The sequence below is a fragment of the Musa acuminata genome, chromosome BXJ3-11 (genome assembly GCF_036884655.1).
Source record: "Musa acuminata AAA Group cultivar baxijiao chromosome BXJ3-11, Cavendish_Baxijiao_AAA, whole genome shotgun sequence".
Lineage (NCBI taxonomy): Eukaryota > Viridiplantae > Streptophyta > Magnoliopsida > Zingiberales > Musaceae > Musa > Musa acuminata.
The window spans coordinates 20,449,454-20,465,923 of record NC_088359.1 but is presented as its reverse complement, the minus strand read 5'-3'; the positions used below and the strand labels follow the sequence as shown (position 1 = coordinate 20,465,923).

At 40.7% G+C, this 16,470-nt stretch overlaps 1 protein-coding gene across 1 annotated transcript; it reads right to left on the bottom strand.

The window, feature by feature from the left end:
* Window positions 1–4,062: 4,062 nt before the first annotated feature.
* Window positions 4,063–4,656, bottom strand: LOC135652982 (21 kDa protein-like). The gene has a single exon (XM_065174386.1). The coding sequence runs from the start codon at window positions 4,654–4,656 to the stop codon at window positions 4,063–4,065; it is 594 nt and encodes a 197-aa protein (XP_065030458.1).
* Between the last annotated feature and the right edge of the window lie 11,814 nt (window positions 4,657–16,470).

Genomic DNA, 16,470 nt, shown 5'->3' with positions numbered 1-16,470 from the left:
GTGAACTTTCGAGTCTTTGACTCTACTAGTTCCCTCGTGCGTGATTTCAAGTATTTGCCAAATGTCAAAAGCCGTTTCACATGTAGAAATCCGATTGAACTCATTTTTGTCCAAAGCGCAAAATAAAGCATTCATAGCCTTTGCGTTTAAAGAAAAATACTTCTTCTCCAAATCCGACCATTCGTTCATCGGTTTAGAGGGAAGTTGAAAACAATTTTCAATGATATTCCATAAATCCAAATTCATAGAAATCAAGAAAACTCTCATTCGAGTTTTCCAATAAGTGTAGTCCAATCCGTTAAACAACGGTGGACGAAAGACCGATAAGCCCTCTTGAAAGCCATGAAGAGTCATTTCTCTCGGGTGTAAATCCGAAATGAGAAAAATCGGGCTCTGATACCAATTGTTAGGATCAAGAGCACTAAGAGGGGGGGGGGGGGGGGTGAATTAGTGCAGTGGAAATCTTTCACTATTAAAATCGAAAGCTGCGTTCGTTTGATAAAAACGATTTCGATGTAAAAGCCGATTCTAAGATTACTTTAACTTAAGATTAAGCGAGATGACGTTAAAGTAAATCTACGAAGGCAGTTTACAGCTTATGATGAAAATCAGAATGCAAGCGCAAACTGAAATGCGACGTTCGTACGATAAAACCGGTTTACGTCTAAATGCCGATTTTGAAGATACTGAACTTTGAGATACGTTTTATAAATACGCAGAAGGCAGTTTGTAGTTATGATTGAAATCAAAACGTAAACGTAAACTGAAATGTAATGATCATACGAAAAAGCTGATTTACGTCTAAACGCAGATTCGGAAAGCTCTGAACTTAGAAACTCGTTCGTAAAAGCAAAGAAGGTAGTAGCTATTTAGGAGGTTTGCAGTAAAGATAAAATGCTCAAAATAAATGTAAACCGAGATTTAGAGTGGTTCGGTCAATCTTGACCTACTCCACTTTTGGCTTCCTCCACCGACGAGGTCACCGACGTCAACTAGAGGTCTTCCTTCAATAGGCGAAGGCCAACCACCCTTTTACAGTTTCACTCCTTTTGACGGGCTTAGGAGACAACCCTTACAGAAATTTTCTCTCCTCTCTTTACAACTCAAAACTTTGAAGAACAGAGGGAGGAGAACTTTTGGCCTTTACAACAATTTTGAGCTTTAAGAATCACAGAAAAAGATCAAGATTTCGAGTGTGAGTTGTTCTCTTTCAGTGCTGAATGGGTGGGGTATTTATAGGCCCCAACCCAGTTCAAATTTGGAGCTCAAAACTGTCAATTCCCGGAATTCCGGGATCAGGCGGTTGCACCTCCTGAATGGGGCGGTTGCACCGCCTGGCAGAGCTCGAAGACTGAGCCTCTGGGCGGTGCCACCTCTGTCAGGGGCGGTGCCACCTCTCTGCCAGAGCTCGAAGACCGAGCTCAGGCGGTTGCGCCTCCTGATTGGGGCGGTTGCACCGCCTGCCAGAGCTCGAAGACCGAGCTCAGGCGGTGCTACCTCCTGTCAAGGGAGGTTGCACCACCCAGTCTCGCTCGGAGACTGAGCCCAGGCGGTGCTACCTCCTGGCTGGGGCGGTTGCACCGCCCAGTCTCCCTGGGAGACTTAGCCCAGGCGGTGCTACCTCCTGGCTTGGGCAGTTGCACCTCCCACAGCAATCAGGGTCCGAATGGGTAGATTCATTCGGCCCAATTTGGGTCTTTCAGGGGCTCAATTACCCCAAGATTAAGCTAATGGGATCACCTCCCATTTCCAACTTAATCATTGTGCTAACTATGATAAATCCTAAGACAATTTCTGCAGCTTGCTTCGGTGCGTCAATCGCTTCTTCCGGCGAGTTTCCGGCGAACTTCCGTCGATCATCCGATGAACCCTCGGTGATGCTCCTGCGGACTTCCGGCAAACTCTTGGACTTGCGACGATCCACTTGGCGAGTTCCGACGAGCTTCTTTGGCAAGCTCATGGACTTCTCGGATTTGTTCCCGCAGAACCTCCGACGACTATCCGAATTTCCGTCGAACTCTCGAACTCCCAACGTGATCATTGTCTTGACTCTGGCGCAACTCCTGCTGCATGTCTTACTTCCATCGTAGTCAATCCTGCACACTTAAAACAAAACTTTGATCGAGACAATTAATCCTAATCAATTAACCAAGTTGTCCGGCATGTCATTGGTCTCTTAACGCTTCGTCCGATTCTTCGGCGCATCGTCCTCTCTTGCAGCCTATTTTCCAATCGGCCAGTTGACTCCGTAACTCCGATATCCTTGGCACAATACCCGCTCTTCTTGGCCCGATGCCCGAGTCCACGGCCCGAAGCCTTCTGTCGATACGTCGACCGATCCACCGGCCCGACGTCCAATCTTCTGACATGTTCTTCCAACACAACATGATTTTTCTGCTTTAATTGTCTCATCCTGATCGAAGCATCCTGCGTCACTCAAAACACAGATTAAATCATAAACATATATCAAGTAGTTTCATCATCAAAATACAAGATTCAACACTGCTTAGCCTCGATCATAGCCTCTTCGACTCTCTCAAGGTACTTTCCTACTATACTCACTTTGTGAGATCTAAAAATTTTCTTTTATGAAATCCATATGTGGTGATAATTATATATTATGGTTGAGCCAAGATCTGTATTCTTGATGTTATTATGATCCTCTAATTATTCTGGAGAAGAATTATTATAAATATGTTATTATTATTGGTGATAATGGAAGTTTGAAGTGGACTACGAGATTTTTTCTATATTAGGTTTTCTACGTAAAAAATTCAGTGTCTCACTTTGTGATTAATTTATTGTTCTACTATTTATATTATTTTGGTTAATATTTATATTTTGATAATAAGTTAGTATTTTGACGAGAAATTCATTTTGATACAAAAAAGGAAAAAAATTATTTCGTTATAATAAATTTTCCCAACAGAAACCCATTACTTGTCAACACCATCATCTTTGTCATCAACTGGTGTAAGGAAATCAAGTAAAACAATTGGTTTTCATAGTGCTATTTTACATGGATTACTTCTTTTTATGATAATTATGATCCAATTAATATACTTATCGCTTTGTGCTTTTATCCGACCTGAACCAATGAATAAAAATCATCAATCTGTTGAGATCCTTGAAAAGTAGATATAAAAATCCATTATCTTTAGAGAAAGTTGATCGATTAATTTCGGCCTTTGTTTTTCGTTTCTTTCTTCCTATTCTTGGAACCACAGACTATGATTGAGAAGTTTTGTTGGTTATCAGAATGGATGAGGTATAGAATGAAGTGCTTCCCAACATAAACTGAGGATGAAAGTATTTTGGATTTTTCAGCTTATTAAACAATCTATTTTGCTTAAACAGGTCATCTCCTTCAGTTCTCCCAACTAGATTGTACTCATGGATTGTTCTTTACTTGATGTTAGGAATGGACAGATAGAATTATTTGTCATAATGTTTCTAGAAATGACCCTTTCAATATTAAATTGGTTTTTGGACGATGATGCATGAATCATGGCTGGTAATTGCATCGAACACATTACAATTATGTGCACCATTGAAATTAAATTAGCCTGAGTTTTTAAACCTCACACATCTCTGATAAGTTTTGGACGTTATTCTATGGCCATCTTCGGTGTGCTCACCGGTGTCAAGCCACAGTTCTGCGACCTTATGTGGTCTCCATGCTCGAGGTATGTGGTCCTTCGTCTTGGATAGCAGTCACTCTGGTGTGGAATTTTGGGCCATAGAAGATCCAAAACGAAGTGATAAAGGAAGAAAAACAACAGATGCAACTACTCGATATGACCATGAAAATGATTTGATCGTGGTATTTGAACTCACAAAATGATGAGGCAAATGTAGCAGAACAAACTTGCACCATCACGACACAGTAGGGTGCTTTGCCAGTTTGCTGCGATGACAACCAGGACTGAGGACAAAGATGAAAGGTTATGTTCACAGTTAACGATAGCAGACACTGAACGGTACCCAACGGAAATAATAAGCATGTGTAACATGAACAACTGCTACGTAAATATATAAGCTGAGGAGGCAAACAAGTGGTCATCAGTTGAAGCCGAGTATGTGGATGAGGGCAAGGGTGTTGCTCGTATACTTCTCCACCTTCCGGATCCGGTAGGAGACGTCGGTCCTCACAGTCCCGGCCGCCACCCTCACGAACCCGTCCCTGCACGTGACCTCGTCCGTCAGCGCCGTGCTCATCCACGTCAGGGCGTTGGACACCCGCCAGGTAACCTCCGGCCCGACCACCTTACCCAGACCCTTCATCTCCGCCCCCGCCCGCAGCGCCCACCCCGCGGCGTCGTCCAGCAGGTCGGAGCAATCGAGCAGCGCCGCGTGCTCTAGGCCAGTGGTGCCGCGGCCGGCCGCCGACACGTGGGAGGTCAGCGAGCGGAGCCGGGCGAGGGTGAGTTTGGCCGCGACGTGGGCGAGCTCTACAGCGTTCTGCTGCACTACACTGGCGTAGCCGGCGAGGGACGAGTAGCAGAGGTCCGGGTAGAGGGTGGCGGCGCAGCTCTTGCGTATGAACTCCGTCGAGTTTCTGCTTCCAGCGCTTGGCGTTCCAGCACTCGCAGCCGGATTCATGGTGCCGGCGAGGAGGAAGAAGAAGAAGATAAGGTCGGTACAAGAGACGACCATCCTCATGGAGAAGGTTTTACAGCTTTGGTCTCAAGTGGGGAATGAGAGGAACTACACGGATCATTATATAGCACCTGGATACGACTACGTGGCTTCAGAGGAGGATGCATGCACTACAGGATAGACATCATCTATTGTCGTGAATGAAGTCGTATCGAAGGTTGTAGTTGCGCCGTCACTGTTGCAGCAACGTGGGCGATCTTTTGTTTTATGCGGGCTAAAGACCAAGCCTATCGCACCGCATGCTACGCGACGTGGACGCATGTGATGAGCATTGTCTTGTGTTGGATGCAAGAAACAAATCTTGGATCACTGGATTGTTTTTGCTGCATGTGAAATGTGTCGCATAAGTTTTGGTTAAATTGGGAGGAGATATATATATATATATATATATATATATATATATATATATATATATATATATATATATATATATATATATATATATATATATATTCGCCTCCGGTAACAGCTCCACATCCTGTTCAACAAAAGAAGATAAAAGCTATCACGTCCATTGAATAGAAAATATTAAAGAAATATTTTTTATTATATGAAATATTAATCCTAATAACTAGTAGTCAAGGGGGTGATTGACTACCGGGAGATAAGTGGAGACATAATTAGTAAGGACCAAACCTTCTCATTTTCACCTAATCTTAATTCACTTTAGGAACTTGACTGGAACATTAGAGGGGGTCACTTTGAGAACCCTATCCGACATTGGTTTTAGTGCATGTTGACTCCACGGCAGATATATGAAGGCACATCTAGTGCATTTGAGAGCACAAATTGGATCGGGATCCACTTGAGCTAATCAACCATTTCAAATCAAGCATCGCATCATGTTTGCTATAAAACGATGGTTGACATGTCGTAGGAGCAGTGTCAAACCAACACTTCGAACAAATACCCTAATGAAGACACTTAGTACCCCACGTACAATTAATACCTTCACCAACCTCGAGCAATAGTCGATGTTCCCTTTGTCACTTTTGGGTATGTACACTCCACTCTAATATCATAGTTTGTTCAACGATCTTGGTTTCTTGTTATATGCACCAATACACATGATGGTCTCAGGTTAGAGTCTCCCTCACTTCACCCAACAAGTGCAAGCCTTAGCGGAGATGATGCCATCTATCATTCCCTTCATGCCACAACAACCCCAACTCACAACTATGCAAACTCCATTGCAACAACCACCGGTCTTAGCTCTAGTAAATCTACGTCAACCAACTACAATGCCCCCAATGTTAGAATGCTTAATATCACTCTCGACATAAGGTGCCTTGTAAATCCTCATTGTTGAAATTTCTTCTCTTAATCCTAATTAACAAACTTTAATGATCATACCATAAGGGCATAAATACAAGAGATGGATAAGTGCCGAGAGTTCCACCTCGACAAGGGAGAAGAACACACCGAGGGTACAATAAGATTATCCTTTGTCCAAAAATATCTAAGAGGAGATACTGACCCAAATGAGCATGAGCATGTGGCTAATTTTTATGCTTAAATAGCTTTCTACAACATGTCAGATGCCCTACGATCGTTGTATTTCCATATATGGTCATTGCCAATCATCTCCTTTAGCTACCTCTGTTAGACATAGGTGTCCTGCAAGTCAATCACGTGAGTGATGACACATGTGACTTGACATATAGTCTTATTGCTTACTATTATTATTTGGTATTTTATTACTTTATATTGTCTGTTGCTTAAATATATTGTGATATCCTACAATGGGAATCGAATTATGATGAGATCCCAATATCTTCGACAGATGATGTATGAGTTTGCTCAAATGGATGTGTTTTCTCAAAGGGACAGATCGGAGGAGATTGGGTACCCCTAAAGACTGGTATTTCCGGTTCTGGTTCAGGTTGAGGGGATCAGTTCTTCTAGGCATTCTGACCCAGTTACCATTTCTATAAAAACATCTTAATCGATGAAGTAGATTTTTATTTATTATGCTAAACCTATCTACTTTTATTACTTCTTCTTCCGGTGGTATTAGAATATCGTAGGCTTTCATTATTCTAGTGATTATACCACCATATGGGAGCATCATTTCCTTTTTAGATAGTTCTAACATGTTTTGTTGGATAAGATAACCAAGACAGATGTCATGTCCTTTCATGATCAAATACATAGTTCCTAATTCTAATTGGCTTACTTCATCATGATGGTATTGTTTAGGGAGAATGATGCTAGTTAGGATATGATGAAGTACTTTAGTGTTTAGAGGTAGTAGATGTTCACAACTTTTAGGAACAAATGCTAAGTTGGGATTGGCAAAAATTGTTCCTAAGGCTTCAACATATGTTGTTCCAACAGTTTCATCATCCCATGATCCTCTAAAGTAAAGTCCTCTATTTTTTATGGGAATGCCTATCATATCGCAAATGAATTTATCTGTAATGGAGATGTGTTGTCCTAAAAGATAGGTAGACATTCTTTCTTCTTCATATATTTGTATGTTGTTGTAAAACAATCTAACAAGTCTTAGATAGATGGGTTCATTAATTTGCAAAATAGGGAGTAGATCTAAGTTTGCAAACCATTGAATTGTCTCTAAGTCTCTTAGTTCATTTAAATCTACATATTTTCCCTTATTGACAGTCCTAAGTTCGAAAGAGGAAAACTTTTCAGCATGGTATTTTGAATCGAAAAGGGTGAGATCAAAATCTTATACTAATATCCTCTTTCCTTTGTCCCTTAAAGATCTTCTAGATCCCATAACTACTGCTATTTAGAAGAATAGTGATGAGCAAGAGTAAATGAATCAAAGATAGAATTTAAGGGCTTCTTAGAGAATACCTTAGTGAGATCTTCAAGAGAGGGAAGGATTGTTGATGTTTTGCTCCGAAATGAGGGTATTTGGGATGCTATGAGGGGAGAAATGGGGATGGAGGAGCTTTGGAAGAGTAAAGAGGGGAAGGGAGTGAGTTGGGGTCGGTTTCACCGCCAGCCCTAGCTTGGGTTAAAAAGGGCAGAGTTGCGGGCGGTTGCACCTCTAGTTGGGGCGGTGCAACCGCTAGCAACACGTGACAACCAGAGGTGCTACCTCCAGCTGGGGCGGTGCCACTGCCTGCAGGCGGTGAGCACTTGTTCTGATCGCAGTGTGATCTAATTTGAGAGTTTTTGTCTTGAGAAAAATTTTCATTCAGAGCAATCAACTTTACTTACGTAATTACGTAAGAGTTTTCTTTTTAAGACGAGAACTTTTGCACGATCAAGATAGATCTTTCATACTCTCAATGTCGTACACATGTTTGTGACAGTTTGTTCAAGTTGGTAAGCCTTGCAAGTTCATGACAAACTTAGTTCGTTCATGATATAGAGTTGGATTCGAAAGTTATGAACGGATGAAACTGATGGGTTCGAAAATCCAAAGGATATGTGAATTGAGAATCATGCGTTTCTAATTCTGAAAAATCAAATAGGATTGTATCTAAATCGCATTTGTGATTTCTAATCTTTATCTGTTATATAGGCCAGAGAGCATTGCGAGTTATTTTTGGATCTTGGGTCATGAAGGTTGAATCTCGTACTTTGATGATGAAACTACTTGATATATGTTTATGATTTAATCTGCGTTTTGAGTGACACAGGATGCCTCGATCAGGATGAGACAATTAAAGCAGAAAAATCATATTGTACTGGAGGAACATGTCAGAAGATTGGACGTCGGGCCGGTGGATCGGTCGACGTATCGACAGAAGGCTTCGGGTCGTGGACTCGGGCATCGGGCCAAGAAGAGCGGGTATTGTGCCAAGGATATCGGAGTTGCGGAGTCAACAGGCCGATTGGGCAATAGGCTGCAGGAAAGGATGATGCGCCGAAGAATCGGACGAAGCGTCGAGGGACCAATGACATGTCGGACAACTTGGTTAAATTGCTTAGGATTAATTGTCTCAATCGAAGTTTTTGTTTTGAGTGTGCAGGATTAACTACGATGGAAGAAAGACATGCAGCAGGAGTTGCGCCGGAGTCATGACAATGATCACGTTGGGAGTTCGAGAGCTCGACGGAAGTTCGGATAGTCGTCGGAGGTTCTACGGGAACAAATCCGAGAAGTCCAGAAGCTTGCCAAAGGAGCTCGTCGGAACTTGCCAAGTGGATCGTCGCAAGTCCAGGAGTTTGCCGGAAGTCCGCAGGAGGATCACCGAGGGTTCGTCGGATGATCGACGGAAGTTCGCCGGAAACTCGCCAGAAGAAGCGATTGATGCACCGGAGCAAGCTGCAGAATATGTCTTAGGAAATAATCATAGTTAGCACATTGATTAAGTTTGAAATGGGAGGTGATCCCATTAGCTTAATCTTGGGGCAATTGGGCCCCTGAAAGAATCAAATTGGGCCGAATGGATTAACCCATTCGGACCCTGATTGCTGTGGGAGGTGCAACCGCCCAAGCCAGGAGGTAGCACCGCCCAGGCTATGTCTCCCAGCGAGACTGGGCGGTACAACCGCCCCAGCCAAGAGGTGGCACCGCCTCGGGCTCATTCTCCGAGCGAGACTGGGCAGTGCAACCTCTTCTGTCAAGAGGTAGCACCGCCAGAGCTCAAGTTTCGAGCTCTGCCAAGCGGTGCAACCTCCTCAGTCAGGCGGTGCAACCGCCTGAGCTCGGTCTTCGAGCTCTGGCAGAGAGGTGCAACTGCCCCTGACAGAGGTGGCACCGCCCAGAGGCTCAGTCTTCGAGCTCTGCCAGGCGGTGCAACCGCCCCAGTCAGGAGGTGCAACCGCTTGATCCCGGAATTCCGGGAATTGACAGATTTGAGCTCCAAATTTGAACTGGGTTGGGGCCTATAAATACCCCACCCATTCAGCACTGAAAGCATAGAACACACACTCGAAATCTTGCTGTCTTTCTGTGGTTCTTAGAGCTCAAAACTGCTAGTTCTCCTCTTTCTGTTCTTTAAAGTTTGAGTTGTAAAGAGAGGAGAGAAAACTTCTGTAAGGGTTGTCTCCTAAGCCCGTCAAAAGGAGTCAATCTGTAAGAGGATGGTTGGCCTTCGCCTATTGAAGGAAGGCCTCTAGTTGACGTCGGTGACCTCGTCGGTGGAGGAAGCCAAAAGTGGAGTAGGTCAAGATTGACCGAACCACTCTAAATCTCGGTTTGCATTTCCTTTGAGCATTTTACCTTCACTGCAAACTTCTCAATAGCTTACTGCCCTCTACGATTTTATGAACGAGTTTCAAGGTTCAAACATAAATCTGCGTTTAGACGTAAATCTGCGTTTAGTCGTAAATCTGCGTTTAGACGTAAATCTGCTTTTTCGTATGATCATCTTATTGCAGATTGCGTTTACGTTTTGAGCTTTACCAATACTGCACACTGCCTTTATACTCCTGCTTAAACTGCGTCTTATCTAATCAAGTGATTTACAAATTAGCATTTAGACGTAAATCAGTTTCTTCGTACAAACTTCGGATTTCAGTTTGCGCCGATATTCTGATTTTCATCATAGCTGCAAACTGCCTGCTTAGTTTGACATTAACATTGATTAGTATCAACTTTCATACAGAAGTTGTTTTTATCGGTCGAACGCAACTTTCGATTTTAATCGTAGAAAGTTTTTCGCTGCACTAATTCACCCGAGAGAAATGAATTAGTATCAGAGCTCTCGATCCTAACATTTGGTATCAAAGCTCGGTATTTCTCATTTCGGACTTACACTCGAGAGAAATGACTCTTCATGGCTTTCAAGAGGGCTTTTCGATTTTTCGTCCACCGTTGTTTAACGGATTGGACTACCCTTATTGGAAAACTCGAATGAGAGTTTTCTTGATTTCTATGAATTTGGATTTATGGAATATCGTTGAAAACGGCTTTCATCTTCACTCTAAACCGATGAACGAATGGTCGGATTTAGAGAAGAAGCATTTTTCTTTAAACGCAAAGGCTATGAATGCCTTATTTTGCGCTTTGGACAAAAATGAGTTCAATCGGGTTTCTTTGTGCGAAACGGCTTTCGATATTTGGCGCACTCTTGAAATCACGCACGAGGGAACTAGTAGAGTCAAAGACTCGAAAGTTAATATTTTACTGCATGATTTTGAGCTTTTTCAAATGAAGCCAAGCGAAACCATTGGTGACATGTACACCCGTTTTACGGATGTCGTCAATGGTTTAAGAGCTCTTGGCAAATGTTTTTCGAATTCTGAACTTGTGAACAAGATTTTGCGTTCTCTTTCTAAGAAGTGGGATTCAAAAGTAACGACTTTACAAGAAACAAAAGATTTAAATATTTTTCCACTTGAAGAACTAATTGGTTCATTAATCACATATGAAATGACGTGCAATGCACGTGAAGAACATGAGAACCACCTTCCAAAGAACAGGAAGGATTTGGGACATAGAACATTTGAAGACCACTCGAGCATAAGCTCAAGTGATGGTGAACTTAAACTACAAATGAAACAAAAATTAAAAAGTAAAAAGAACGGAACTACTTGCTTTGAACGCAAGAAGAAGAACAAAAATTGGGATGAATCAAGCTCCTCCGAAGACAAGGAGAAAATCAACAAAGGCGAAGTGGCAAACTACGCCTTTACGCCTTTCGACGCTGAGGTAATCAAAATGCCTTTAATTTACTTTGAAATTACATGATGCTTTTCATAAAGCTTTTTTCTTTTTTATTTAATTTTCTTGAAAATTACATGTTTATAATTTTATAATGAAAATACAAACAATTAGGAATCATGCTTATCATTCTAGTAATTTTGAAAATAATCATGAAAATTGTATGTTTATGATAAACAAAATGATTTTGATTAAAAATACCGTATGAAATCATGCTATATGTGGTTGAGAAGTAATAATGTGTATCATGTTGATTTCCATTGTTATTTCTCGATTTTGAGTATATGAAATCATGTTTAATTTGAAGTTATGATTAATGAGTATATATTTATGAAATTATGATGATTCTTGATATTTATGGATTATCGATTTTCATGATAATAACAGTGGCTTTAAAAAAAAAATTGATGCATGTTTTCATAAATGAAAAGGCATGCTAACATGAAATCGACCACTTAAAATGAAACACTTAAAAAGAGGAAAAATGTATTATCAATGAAATCATGAATCTATTTATGTTATAAATTTTGTGAGCCATAAAAATGATTTTGATGATTTAAATTTGAAATGAGTTTTATCAAAATCATGATCTTGATTTATCAAATTGAATGAATTGAAAATGAATGATGATTTTTCTCTTGAATGATTGTGACTTGTATTCCTTGTATTCATGACATGATTTTTATGCAATTCTTTGTATTCATGAAATATTTATCTCATCACCCAATTATTTCTTTTCAATATTCCTCAAGTGATGATATGAATGCATGAGATATTCATGAATTTATTTTGATGTATGCAAATGAGAAGTTTCGATCATGCATGGTAGGATGCAATGTGACAAATTAATACCATGATGATTTGAAATATTTATGATTTGGAATGATGCATATGCTTTTTATTATGATAATGTATGATGTGTATCATGAATGCTTAAAAAAATTAAATAAATAAATATTTATATCATGTTAGATGATTTTACATATTATGCATGATAAGCTATAGTGATGAGTGAAACAATAATTGAAATAATATGAATGATGATTTGGAATCATACATATAATAATGAGTTTATATGTTTTGAAAATGTGCATGTTTTAATTTGAAAATATAATGATGCACAAATGAGATTGATACTAACCTTTGTCATGATTTAAAAATTGATGTAAAGGGTTTTTCCCTTCTTTTTGACAATGACAAAAGGGGAGATAGCTAGCTTGCACAATTCAAGAAGAAAGCAAAAATTGCACTTCTCAAAAGAGAAGAAATTGCTATCTTGAACATCACCAAGAAGTGCTATCTTGCAAATCACAAGACACACAAATGCAATCATGCAAAATTTGTAATTTTGCACATCATTAAAATTTATGATGCTTTGGTGATTATGCATGTTCTAAAATGTTATAAAATTCACTACCTTGCATGATGTAGAACTTAGCTATATTGAACATCACCAAGGAATGCTATCTTGCCTATCTTAAGAAGCAAAAAGTCAACTTGCACATCTAGCAAAACTTATATTTCAAGAAGCAAGAGTTGCTTTCTTGAACATCTCAAAATTGCTAGCTTGCGGGCCTTAAAATGTTAAAAATTTTTGCTAGCTTGTATATGGTAAACTTGCTATCATACTACCATGATGATGAGCATGCCTTATCTTCATGATTATGTTTGAAAAACTATGGCAAAAATATGTCCGAATGATTAAACGTGTTAAAATTATTTTTCGGACTTTTTTGATTGAATGATCAAATCACTTGATTGCCATAATGATTTTACACAATTACTTGCCATGATTACATGTTGGAAATTTTGTGCTTGAATACAAAAATTTTCATGATAATAAGCATGTTTTACCTTCATGATTGTAATTGAATATCTCTAGTAAAACCCTGTCCGAATGTATGAAAGTGTCAAATTTCATTTTCGGATTTTCTTGATCCTAACAATTGGATTTTCTTGATACATTATCCTCTTTCGAACTTAACAAGCATATGTCATATCAAGTTTAATTCACATCATTGATTTTTGACATATGGAATCATCTAGCAAATGCACTTATCATGTGAAAAATATTTTTCGAGAAACATATTTGATGATTCCCTCTTATAAAAGGAAGATATTTTTACATACAAGGATTTGACTCACTTACATATCTTAATCCTTGCAAAAATGAAGTGTGCTTTAATATCTTATCGATTTGAACTTCACATATGGCTTTCCTCCTTCATGTAAAAAGATAACAAATAAAAAGGAAGAAGCAATAAAAGCTATCTCCATGTCATGTTTTCCTCGAGATGTTTGCATAATTGGTATCCTATCACTCACTGTTGGAAAATGACATGAACCAACTTATGGCATCGCACTTATATTTAAAATTTGCTTATATCATTCTCCTTGTTGTTGATGACAAAGGGGGAGAAATATATAAATTGATACTATGAGTGCCATATTTGAAGAATATGAATAGATGTTATGAATGCCATATTATGATGAGATATCAAAAGCAGCATTCATATGAATAGGTGCTATGAATGTCATATCATGTTAAGATATCAAGAACTTGAATCGCAATTTTACATGTTGATATCTTACCATTTGATGATAGCAAACTTGCATGATGATAACAATAGATATTATGTTTTTCATGCAATGAGTTAAACTTGTATCACAAACACTTGATTGTGGTACTTCTCCTTTTTGTTGATGACAAAGGGGGAGAAGTATGTTGATGACATGACATGTTATGCATAATTTTATGATGACATGTTGCTTGGATTTTTGAATCCAAGAGTTTCTATCAATATGGCATATTGATAGGGGAAGTTTGTTTAAACTCTGGGAGTTAAGGTTAACTCCGTTTATGATGACATGTTGCTTAGATTTTTGAATCTAAGAGTTTCTATCAATATGACATATTGATAGGGGGAGTTTGTTTAAACTTCGGGAGTTAAGGTTAACTCCGTCATCAAGTGGTTGTCATCATCATAAAGGGGGAGATTGTTGAATCTCGTATTTTGATGATGAAACTACTTGATATATGTTTATGATTTAATCTGCATTTTGAGTGACGCAGGATGCCTCGATCAGGATGAGACAATTAAAGCAGGAAAATCATGTTGTGTTGGAGGAACATGTCAGAAGATTGGACGTCGAGCCGGTGGATCGGTCGACGTATCGACAGAAGGCTTCGGGTCGTGGACACGGGCATCGGGCCAAGAAGAGCGGGTATTGTGCCAAGGATATCGGAGTTGCAGAGTCAACAGGCTGATTGGGCAATAGGCTGCAGGAAAGGACGATGCGCCGAAGAATCGGACGAAGCGTCGAGGGACCAATGACATGCCGGACAACTTGGTTAAATTGCTTAGGATTAATTATCTCGATCGAAGTTTTTGTTTTGAGTGTGCAGGATTAACTACGATGGAAGAAAGACATGGAGCAGGAGTTGCGCCGGAGTCATGACAATGATCACGTTGGGAGTTCGAGAGCTCGACGGAAGTTCGGACAGTCGTCGGAGGTTCTGCGGGAACAAATCCGAGAAGTCCAGAAGCTTGCCAAAGGAGCTCGTCGGAACTTGCCAAGTGGATCGTCGCAAGTCCAGGAGTTTGCCGGAAGTCCGCAGGAGGATCACCGAGGGTTCGTCGGATGATCGACGGAAGTTCGCCGGAAACTCGCCGGAAGAAGCGATTGACGCACCGGAGCAAGCTGTAGAATATGTCTTAGGAAATAATCGTAGTTAGCACATTGATTAAGTTAGAAATGGGAGGTGATCCCATTAGCTTAATCTTGGGACAATTGGGCCCCTGAAAGAATCAAATTGGGCCGAATGGATTGACCCATTCGGACCCTGATTGCTGTGGGAGGTGCAACCGCCCAAGCCAGGAGGTAGCACCGCCCAGGCTATGTCTCCCAACGAGACTGGGCGGTGCAACCGCCCCAGCCAAGAGGTGGCACCGTCTCGGGCTCAATCTCCGAGCGAGACTGGGCGGTGTAACCTCTTCTGTCAAGAGGTAGCACCGCCAGAGCTCAAGTTTCGAGCTCTGCCAAGCGGTGCAACCTCCTCAGTCAGGCGGTGCAACCGCCTGAGCTCGGTCTTCGAGCTCTGGCAGAGAGGTGCAACCGCCCCTGACAGAGGTGGCACCGCCCAGAGGCTCAGTCTTCGAGCTCTACCAGGCGGTGCAACCACCCCAGTCAGGAGGTGCAACCGCCTGATCCCGGAATTTCGGGAATTGACAGATTTGAGCTCCAAATTTGAACTGGGTTGGGGCCTATAAATACCCCACCCATTCAGCACTGAAAGCACAGAACACACACTCGAAATCTTGTTGTCTTTCTGTGGTTCTTAGAGCTCAAAACTGCTAGTTCTCCTCTTTCTGTTCTTCAAAGTTTGAGTTGTAAAGAGAGGAGAGAAAATTTATGTAAGGGTTGTCTCCTAAACCCGTCAAAAGGAGTGAATCTGTAAGAGGGTGGTTGGCCTTCGCCTATTGAAGGAAGGCCTCTAGTTGACGTCAGTGAACTCGTCGGTGGAGGAAGCCAAAAGTGGAGTAGGTCAAGATTGACCGAACCACTCTAAATCTCGGTTTGCATTTCCTTTGAGCATTTTACCTTCACTGCAAACTTCTCAATAGCTTACTGCCCTCTGCGATTTTACGAACGAGTTTCAAGGTTCAGACGTAAATCTGTGTTTAGACGTAAATCTGCTTTTTCGTATGATCATCTTATTACAGATTGCGTTTACGTTTTGAGCTTTACCAATACTGCACACTGCCTTTATACTCCTGCTTAAACTGCATCTTATCTAATCAAGTGATTTACAAATCAGTATTTAGACGTAAATCAGTTTCTTCGTACAAACTTCGGATTTCAGTTTGCGCCGATATTCTGGTTTTCATCATAGCTGCAAACTGCCTGCTTAGTTTGACATTAACATTGATTAGTATCAACTTTCATACAGAAGTTATTTTTATCGGTCGAACGCAGCTTTCGATTTTAATCGCAGAAAGTTTTCCGCTGCACTAATTCACCCCCCCCCCCCCCCCTCTTAGTGCTCTCGATCCTAACAATGAATATCGAGAATCCAAGGAGCAGAATATTATTTCTTGCTCCAGCTTATAATTTTTTATGTCTTTACAGGAAAGGATGATTTTTAGGTACCCATTTGCTTTTGGGTGCCTCAAAAATAGATCTACATTGTTTATCATGTTGAATAGAATTTATTATGGTTCCTT

Coding starts and splice junctions, on each gene's coding strand:
- LOC135652982 (XM_065174386.1), bottom strand. CDS start 4,656: ATGGTCGTCTCTTGTACCGACCTTATCTTCTTCTTCTTCCTCCTCGCC.